This window comes from Vigna unguiculata, chromosome 3 (genome assembly GCF_037176805.1).
Source record: "Vigna unguiculata cultivar grain cowpea cultivar isolate G323 ecotype 2 chromosome 3, ASM3717680v1, whole genome shotgun sequence".
NCBI classification, from domain to species: domain Eukaryota; kingdom Viridiplantae; phylum Streptophyta; class Magnoliopsida; order Fabales; family Fabaceae; genus Vigna; species Vigna unguiculata.
In genome coordinates, this window is record NC_140794.1 from 16,732,873 (window position 1) to 16,743,393 (window position 10,521).

General features: G+C 31.5%; 1 protein-coding gene across 1 annotated transcript; it reads right to left on the reverse strand.

Annotated features, from left to right (window-relative positions):
- Window positions 1-6,205: 6,205 nt before the first annotated feature.
- LOC146887534 (uncharacterized) lies at window positions 6,206-7,224 on the reverse strand. Its single transcript, XM_085670270.1, has 2 exons — window positions 6,393-7,224; window positions 6,206-6,247 (listed from the first exon to the last, which is right to left on the reverse strand). The coding sequence occupies exons 1-2, from the start codon at window positions 7,182-7,184 to the stop codon at window positions 6,206-6,208; spliced, it is 834 nt and encodes a 277-aa protein (XP_085526396.1). The 5' UTR covers window positions 7,185-7,224.
- Between the last annotated feature and the right edge of the window lie 3,297 nt (window positions 7,225-10,521).

Here is a 10,521-nt window from a genome sequence, read left to right on the forward strand (position 1 = left end):
TTATAAAAAAATTATTGTAATTCATCCAAACCTATATGGTTGTAGATTTATTGGTAAGTATCAATACTTCTAATTTTTATTTTAACATGGTATATATAATTGATATTTCAAATATTTGGATGAACTAGTTATTACATGACAGGATGATTTTTTATATATATTTATTTTATCAATCATCTCATTCATGATAACCTAAAATATTAACGAAAAAAAAAAAAAAATATATATATATATATATATATATATATATATATAGGAGACACAAATTTAACTAAGAAAAACAACACTATTTATATATTATTAATTAATTTTTTAAAATATAATATATATATATATATATATATATATATATATATATATGTCACCTACTCACCTAATCAATTAACAAACAATTTATTACTTTGAAAATATGAAACTATAAAGATTAAAATACCTATTAAAAGTTTATGAGAATTAAAAAAAAAAAATATCGATGACTAAAACAAAAAGTTACAAATTTATTAGGGAATAGAAGCTTATTTAAAAAAAAATGTATTACTCATACATACCTAGAGACCAAATTAAAATTGAAATTTTAATGGAGTGTTAAAATGGAAAAGAAATTGTTGAAAACTAAATAAAATCTTCAAATTTATTAAGAATAGAAAAGCTATTTAAGTCTTTACATTTTTTCATACGCTGAAATTAATTTGTAGGTTTAATTTTTTATATTATTATATTTTTTTTGAGATAAGATATGAAACTTGATTTTATAAAGAAAATATTTCATCATCTCATAAAAACTTACCAAAACAATGACTAAAAGTGATTCTAAATCATGCAAACATGGCCTATGGTCTTGGGAAAAAAAAAGCAAACACAGAAACAACTTATGCCCATCGATTTAATGCGCCAGCAGTAATTAAAGTGTGTCATTTGAACATTTACTTAATAATAGGCTACATTTTTGGACATGTATTTTATTTTTAAACCATATTTAAATAAATTTTGATTTAATCAAATAATAAAACAGAAAATTTCATTTGCAGGATCAGGTTCAGATGGGTATGGTGAAGAAAAAGAATTCCCCAGCTCATGGTTTTGTTGCAAACGAGGAGCAATATGTTCAGAAACCTCAGTCCACCATTAATACGTAATTAATTATCATACATATTTTTATGCCCTACTTTAAGATCCAAATTATTAAAAAAAAAAAGAAGAAGAAGAAATGAAAAGGAATATAATAGAAAGAATATAAATTAAAACAGAGGTGTTGTTTAGTTTGTCACCCTCAGTTTATTCAATCCAACAACCAAAAAAATGATGATACATTTTAATAATCAAAAATGTCAAATTCATTTAATAAATTGTGATAAAAAATAATTTAAAGCATGGGTTTACTAACTTATCTTTGGACGACGAATGTGTTAATTTTTTTTTTCCTGTTATGTTAATTACGCAATTTCTTTTCAGTCTTATTATATGTCCCTCGTTCAAAAACACCAACAAGAACTTTCTGCGCTGAAAAAAGGAACAAGTGCGTGAGAAGCAACACAGCAACCAGAATAAGAGAAAAAGAAAAAGTCTTTGAAAGAAAAAGGTCAAAAGTCAGAAAGAAACTTGCATGAAGATCAAAACATTGAACTATTATGGTGTGTTTGGATGAGGCAATTTAAGAGGGTGATTCATTTATTTGGAGAATTTGAAATTCTTTGTAATGAAATGTTTTGTTTGGATAGAGAAATTAAAAAATATTTAAAATGCATGCATTCTTTTTTTGAAGTAACACAAACAGGTCGAACAGGTCCAACAACCCAGATGGGTCAGACGGGTCCGATGACCCAGAAAGATTGGTGACCTGATGGACTTGACAACTCAAACAAGTCGGTAAAGCCTGACAACCCACATCGTCCGAGCGGGTCCGACGACCAAGATGTGTCGAGCTAGCCCAACGACCCAAACAAATCAGGCTAGCCCAACGACATAAACGGGTTGGCAGGCCCGATGACCCAAATGGGACTAACGACCTAGACGAGTCGGGTGGGCTCGAAGATAGAGATGGGTCGAACTGACCTGACAACCAAGACGAGTCAACGAGTCCGATGAGCCACACGAGTTTGGTAGCCCAGACGACCTAGAGGTGTCGGGAGGGCCTAACGACCATGACGTGTCGGGTAGGCCCAACAACCTGACCGACCCGTTGACCCGACAAGCCTGACTGACCCGATGACCTAGTTAGGCCCAACCGACCCAACGATCTTGATGAGCCTGACGACCTTGCCAGGTCGGGTTGGCCCATTGACATAGACTTGCCGGGTGTGCCCGATGACACAAATGGGTCTGATAACCCAGATAGGTTGGATAGACCCGACGACCTAGTTGGGCCCAACTGACCCAACGACCCAAATGGGCCCGACTAGTCCAATGACCTAGACGACCCAACGACCAAGACGAAGCCAATGGGCCCGATGACTTAGACGTGCCCGACCGACCCAATGACCTAGCCAATTTGGACTAACCGAACGACACAAACTGGTAGGGCAGGCCCAATGACACAAATGGGCCAACGAACCATATGGGTCGAGTGGGCTTGACAACCTAGTGGGCTAAGGCAGACCCGTTTTGACCCGCTAAACTAGCGGGTTAGGTGGGCCGGGTTACAGTGGGTTGGCGAGCTGAAAATTTCAACTCGGTCCGCCCTTTTTTTGGCGGGCTAGCAGGCCTAACCAATTTTAACATTCCTAGCTGATTCAAAGTGATTCTTTCTTCGATTTAGTCTCCATTTAATTTAAAATATTCAACGTGACTCCTTAAATTTTGGAAGATAACCACGTATCATTGTCTTAACTTATTTTTTTTAGTTTATTTTTCTTCTCCCTCCACCTTGTACCATCTTCTCTTCTCCATGACACATCCAACCCAACACATTACTGAAAATTTTTTCTTTCATCGCCCCAAACACAACAGCCATCACCAATTCCATTAGATTGTGACCTTAATTTAAATTAAGTTAAATTATTTTCTTTGAGTTGATGTGTTTTCTTAAGAACATTAGTCGGAAACCTAATTTAGAACAATTATAATCTTCAATTTTACGCATGTTTACAATGTTAAGAAATTAAAATCTCTTATACTAGTTATAAATTGTAAATTAGAATACAAAACTTGAAAAGTGAGACCTCTCAAACATCTTCGTTGTTCTTTCCCTTTTTTTTCTTTTATTTTGAGTGCATATTTTAGACATTACCGTCACAAATTAGTAAAAGGTTTAATCTCTTAACCTCTTGGATTCCATTCAAACAAGTCAGAACAAAATAATGTTAATATGTTGCTTTCAATATGCTATCATTTATCAATAATTAAAAGCAGTGTTATATAATAATTTAAAATGTAATTATAAATCAAGCATACAACTTAAATATTCAAATATGTTTATATTATGAATTTTAATCAGCATAAAACTTATATACGAGAAACTATTTATTTATTATAAATTTATTTTATGAAAACAAATTAAAAAAGGATTACTCAAATATGAAATGTCTAATTTTTTTTTCAATTTGATCTTTGGTCCCAATTCTATAATCTGAATAGTGTTCCAATCAGAGGAAATCCGCAGCAAGTCGACGAAGGGTGTTAGAGTACGCGTCAATAAAAGTGGCTGCAAAGAATAAATCACTAATGACTGCACCTTTATTTATTTTTTATTATTTTGAGTAATATATGCAAGAGTAAATATCTTTTTTTTAGTCGTTAAAGGTAAAGTTGAAATTTGTTTCAACTCATATAATTTGGTTATCAAATTTTAAAAATCAAATAAATATAATCGCTTTAAATTTATTTTAAAGTGTTAAATTATGTGTCATATTTGTTTGATATATTTCAATCTAAATTGATTTAAAACGTTATTTAATACATAAAAAAATTATTTAACAGCTCTGAATTAAGAGAATTATATCAATTAAGTTTTAAAGTTTGAAATTAAAATATATGAAAAAGTATAAATTTCAACGTCTAAATTTAAATATTAGAAAGATATTTAACCCTGTATAGACCAAGTACCCATATGAATTTGGTTTGGTACTGAACATGTTTTTGTTAACAAGATTAAAGTCCATTTTCAAATTTTAGTCAAATTAATTTTTGTGAAATTGACTCACTATTTATTTTATGCACGTAGTAATCAATATGTTTGGATACTCTCAATTATCAGAAAATATTAATATTTTACGACCTACCTTGAAAGTAAAATATATTTTAAAGTCATTTACTTTTACGACTATATATATTACTTTAAAATATGTTATTTTTATGACTTCGACTTTATTAAAATAGGATTATTGACCTTAACTTTTAGGTTGTATTTTTAGGTTGTATAATTGAAGGGCAAAAGTGACCTAAAAATTATGTTTGGTCTTCATTAAATACATATATCAATATTATAATCTTAAGTCTATTACGTTATACTATTCTTAAAGTTCATCACATATTTGAGATATTAATTTTAAATTTTAATGTTGTCCTTATGATTTTAATTTTACTAAGAGTTTTTATTATGTTAAGAAATAAATATATTTATAAATTATATTTTATTTTTTATTGAAATAAATTGTTTTAACATAAGATATATGTTGAATTCGTGGAGTTGGAGATGTTTTTGCAAGAAGATAAAAATAAGTGAAGTTGCTAATTGTAGTTGGGATATATTTTACATGATAATAACATGCACTATTATGCATAAAATTAATATGAATCCTAAACTGTTGAATAATAATTTGCATAATAATTAAATTAAAATTATAGTAAAGGTCTTTTTGGATTGATTAAAAGTGCAAAAACTTTGAAAAAAAATAGGTTCTAAATTGATTGTTTTAAATTTTTTTATTGATGTGTGTTGGAATGTGACACGATTATAAAATGAATTTTGACCATTGAGGGAAGGTATTATATGTATTGAATTCAAAGCACAATGAGGTTTTGGTAATGTGTTTAAAGCGTTGACGAAATGGGTGTTGAAGCCAAGGAAGGTATGAAATGGAATCATAATTGACCATGAAAAAATCAGCAGAAGAAGGTGAAAATATCAAGTTCACACGTTTTGACTAATTTGGTTTCATTAACATCAACAACAATATTTCACTATGCATCCAATCCAAGAACATGCGTTGGGTGGAACATTGAACTACGCGTTTTTATCCTGGAAACATTCTTCACTTTTTCACTGAAAATAACGTTTTTGTTTTAAGAATGAACGAGGTTATGGAAAGTTTGTTCGAGTGTGTGAACCTACAATGAGCTTTTATTTGAAAAATAAACTAATTAGATAGGGTTTGTTTTGGGAAAATATCGAAATTATTTTTTATACAGAAAACTATGACTAGATATTGTTTAGGATTCATATTAGCTACATAGGGAAGTTTTCATTATTATTTTTCACAATAAATTATCCGGATTAATAAAATGATATTTATTTAAAATAAACTAATTTTGCACTCTATCAAATTGTTGAATTTCTGTCTTTCAGTTGTTGGGATTTTTAGGGCTTTTGAAAATATGAGAGATATGAAATATATGAGAGATATATGTGATATGTTATACGGAGGAACATGTTTTTGTATTTTATTGATATACTCTATATATAGAGCAAAATATAACAAATATCAAGTATAAAATGTTTAGAATATCTCACTCCTAATCTAAAATAATAACAAATTTCCTAAAACTGAAACATATATTTGAAACTGAAATATTTTCTAAAAACTAATTTAAATAAAAAAGATATTAAGTAATATTCTCAACATTCCTCCTTGCTTAATATCTGTTTATTTTATATCTTCAGATTTGATTCTCCATCTTTTGATGCTTGATTTTCTCCTCTTTTTGTGCTTGCAATATTTGTTTTTCTCCTTCTTCCATGGCATCACATCTTTCTTCAATTTGGCATCATCCTTCATATTTCTTCTTATATCAGCATCATCTTCTTTTTCTTTGTTCGGTGTGGATTTCATTGGAGTGGCATTGGACCTTTTATGAATATTAAAATGTGAACCTCCATCTACTTTCTTCACTTGGACATCTACTTTCTTCCAAGGATATTTATTTTCTAATTTTGATCCTTCTTTCATACTCACTATATTTGTAACAAATTCCTCCTTCATAAAATCCAACGCAAATCTTTTGTCTTTCATGTGGACTTTGAATACCTCTATATTGTTAGTATTTTTGATCACACATACTTTATTTTCAAAGGAGACCTTATAACCTTTCTCTAACAATTGAGCAACAATTAACAAATTCTGGGTAATCTCAGGAACATATAAAACATCAAAAATTAATTTGATACCTGAATGAGTTTTAATTGAAATTGTTCCTGTACCTTTCACAACAAGTTGTTCTCCATTCCCAATTCTTACCTTGGAAATATTTGATTTATTCAGCTCCTTGAAAATTTCTCTATCATGAGTCATATGGTTTGTGCAACCACTATCTATAATCCAATCTTTTGAAGAATCGTTGGTTGTGACACATGATGTTGCAACAAGTAGATCCTCCTCTGATTTATCCTCATCTGATTTATTCTCCACAATTTGAACATCTTCTTGAGAATCTTTAGATTTGCACACCTTTTCCACATGTCCCAATTGACCGCATTTGTAATATTTGACATCTGGCCTCCACCAACACCAATTGGGTTGATGACCTTTTCTCTTGCAATGGGGACAAGATGGAAAAACCTGTGTGTTGTTGTATTTGCTCCTTCTATTTTTCTTGACTATGAGAGCATTATCTTCCATGTAATTTAAATTACCTTCAACCGCCTCATGATCTTCTCTCATCAATCTTCGTTGTTCTTGTGCTTGCAAGGCATGTATCACCTCTGTAAAGGTGATTGTAGACAAATCTTTTGTGTTTTCTAAGGAAGCAATAGATGCCTTATATCTTTCCGGCACCGTCACCAGAATTTTCTCAACGAGTCTAGAATCTGAAAACTCCTTTCCGAACAATTTTATCTTGTTGGCAATACCCAACAATTTGTTTGAGTATTCTTTAATCGTCTCTGACTCTTTCATTCTTTGCATCTCGAACTCCCTTATCAAGTTCAAAACTTTCATGCTTCGAATCTTCTCGTTCCCTTCATATTCTGCTTTCAAGTATTCCCAGATTTCTTTGGGAGACTTTAGAGTCATGATCCTGGTCATAATCATTTGTGAAACACCTGCGAACAAGCATGATTTTGCCTTTGCCTTTCTCATTTTCTTGTCTTTATACGCTTTCATTTGAGCCGCGGTGGGATTTTCAGATAAGGGAACATCATCTTCCTCCACAACTTCCCATAGATCTAGCCCCTCTAGATATGTTTGCATTCTTACCGCCCATAGATCATAGCTTTCACCATCAAAGAGTGGAATAGCAATGTGTGACATATTTCCTTCCATTCTATCGGCAGTAAGAACAATGGCTCTTGATACCAGTTGTTGGGATTTTTAGGGCTTTTGAAAATATGAGAGATATGAAATATATGAGAGATATATGTGATATGTTATACGGAGGAACATGTTTTTGTATTTTATTGATATACTCTATATATAGAGCAAAATATAACAAATATCAAGTATAAAATGTTTAGAATATCTCACTCCTAATCTAAAATAATAACAAATTTCCTAAAACTGAAACATATATTTGAAACTGAAATATTTTCTAAAAACTAATTTAAATAAAAAAGATATTAAGTAATATTCTCAACACCAACAAAATTATATTAAAATCTTATAAAGAGAGCTTTATTCCTCTTAAATGATGTTTAATCTCTTTTTTTTCTTAATGGAAAAATCGATCGAGGAAATGAGATTTTAAGAAAAGGAAAAATTAAAACCAGCTATTAAATAAAAAAATATTTTAAAAAATAGGCTTTGAGGCCACAGTACTTCTATTTCTTCTCCTTTATTTATAATTTGAAATCTAATAACATCTAATTAAAGAAATATTAACTTCTGAAAATATCAATTTTCAAGTTAAAATATAAATTTATCAAACATATTGAACTATAATATTAAAATTTTTACTTTTAAGCATACCTTTATAAACTAGAAAATTCAGGTAAACCAATCTTAATTAATCATATTTTAATCATGGTCAATTCCAAGAAAGTAAATGATACGAAAACTTTTATACCTTGTAAGATACTTTGTTTTAACTTTATTTTTTTTATGTGAACTTAGTCTTATAATAGTATCGACATCACAGAACCATTTGACGTTGCAACAATGCATGGGACATATAGTGCAAGAGTTACGTATTTGTGGAAGTATAGCATGAAAAGCATAAGCATAGAAGAAAGAGAAGAGAAGAATATTGTATATTGAATAATAGTTTTGTGTACAAAGAGAAAAAGAAAGGTGCATATATAAAGACTTAAGGGTGAGGTTCGTGTGTACGTTACGTGTTGAGCTACTTAAATAACGACCCATGTACACGTGACTAGAAAGCATAAACAAAGACATTTAAGTGGAAGCACACTAAACAACGTTTGTAACTTTGCGATCCTCTTTTGGAAGCTTGATCCCATTATTATGACAACCCCTCCTCAAGCTGGGAGTGAATGTTGAGCATTCACAGCTTGCTACGTATGAAATGGAAGACAGAAGGAGCAAGGGCTTTTGTGATAATGTCCGCGTGTTGTTCCTTCGTGATGATGGGAAAAAGCTTAATGATCCCTTGTTGAACCTTCTCTATCACAACGTGACAATCTATCTCAATATGTTTCGTTCGCTCATGAAACACATGATTTAAAGCAATCTGCGAGGCTGATTGATTATCACAGAAAAGAAGCGTTGGTTGTGCATTTTGAGTGTGAAAGTCTTCAAGTAGGTAAAGGAGCCATTGTAGCTCACACGTGGTTGAAGCAAGGGCTCTATGTTCGGCTTCTAAAGAGTTCCTAGAGACAGTATTCTACTTCTTTAATCTCCACTCAATAGGTGAACATCCAAGATAAATAATGTATCCAGCAAAGGATTTTCGCGTTTCGGGGCATCCAGCTAGTTTGAGACACTGAAGCCATTGAGTTTGAGCTCATATAGGCAGTTACTTTAAATATCTCAAGATCTAAAAAACATCTTGTTGATGTACGGTGGTTAGTGAGGAAACATGCTAACTTAAACTGTGACAATGTATGTGATGTCGGGATAAGTATTGGTTAGGTATATGAGCTTTTCGATAAGCTTTCTAAAAAGAGTAGGATCTTGAAGAGGGACGCCTTGATCTGCTGCAGCACGTTTACAAAATTTCATAGGGGTGAGCATACTAGTCTCTCGCAGAAGATCCAAAGTGTATTTGCATTGTGAAAGGTGTATTCCCTTGTTGCTCCATGCCACCTCAAGACCAAGGAAAAAGGTCAAATCTCTTAAATTCTTAATTTTAAAAGTATCATATAGAGTTTTGGTGATGTTATTAAAAGGCAAGTTATGCTGGTGTCAGATTTCTTCACAAAGAGGGTGTTATCACCTTTAGTAAGTTTGAAGTCATGTGCTAGTAAAAGATTTGTTAGTTTTTCATATCACTAACGTCTAGCCTGCCTAAGGCCATACAAAGGCTTATGTAATTTACAAACTTGATTAGGTTTAGTGGAACTTACACCAAGTGGAAGAGCCATGTATACTTCTTCGTTTAACTCTCCATGAATAAATGCATTATTCACGTAGAGGAAACACATGACCTAAAAAGGAAAGCGTGAGTCACGTTCATCAAATGTTGGTGTTTGCGTTCAACTAACCCATTCTATTTTGGCGTTTCCATGTAACTAGTCTGGTGCACGATGCCCTCAACATCAAACAAATCTTTCATGTTGAAATCATGGCCATTATCACATGTATAGTCTTTAGAGACATCTCAAATTGGTTCTTAATAAGAGATATAAAATTCGAAAGGTGTTTTTGAGTTTCAAATTTGTTGTACATTAAATAAACCCATGTAAAGCAGAATAATTGTCAAGAATAGTGAGAAAATATTTATGAGAATGTAAGGAGGGTATAGAGCATGGTCCGTATATGTCAACATGCAAAATATCAAAGCATTTATTCACATACGAAACAGAGCTGGGAAACGAAAACTTTTTCTATTTGGCAAAATGGCAAGAGCCACATCTATCAGTCTTATTATAACTGATATATGAATGTTTTTTTATTCAAAATAGCTAAATTATCATCAGACAAATGGCCCAATCTATCATGTCAAAGATTAACATATATACTATTACAATTGTGAGAATTGACAAGAGAAGAAACTTGATCATCGAAGATATAAAGGCCATGATTGGACTTAGCTATACCAATCTTCTTTCTCGAAAATTTGATCCTGAATGATACAAAGATTAGAAGTGAAGATAATCTCAACATTGAGGGTGCACATAAGCTTGGAGATAAATATCAAATTATAGTCAAACGAAGGAACAAACAAGACATCTTTCAAAAGAAACTTATCTTTCAATCTAACATTACCTTTATGTGTGGCACTAACAAAAGTGTTATTTGGGAGGTTAACAGT

Excerpts from the sequence above, each read along its gene's own strand:
- LOC146887534 (XM_085670270.1), bottom strand. The coding sequence starts at position 7,184 with ATGATTATGACCAGGATCATGACTCTAAAGTCTCCCAAAGAAATCTGG. Across the intron at positions 6,248-6,392 it reads ATAAATCAAATATTTCCAAG|AGAAAGGTTATAAGGTCTCC; the intron begins GTAAGAATTGGG and ends CTCAATTGTTAG.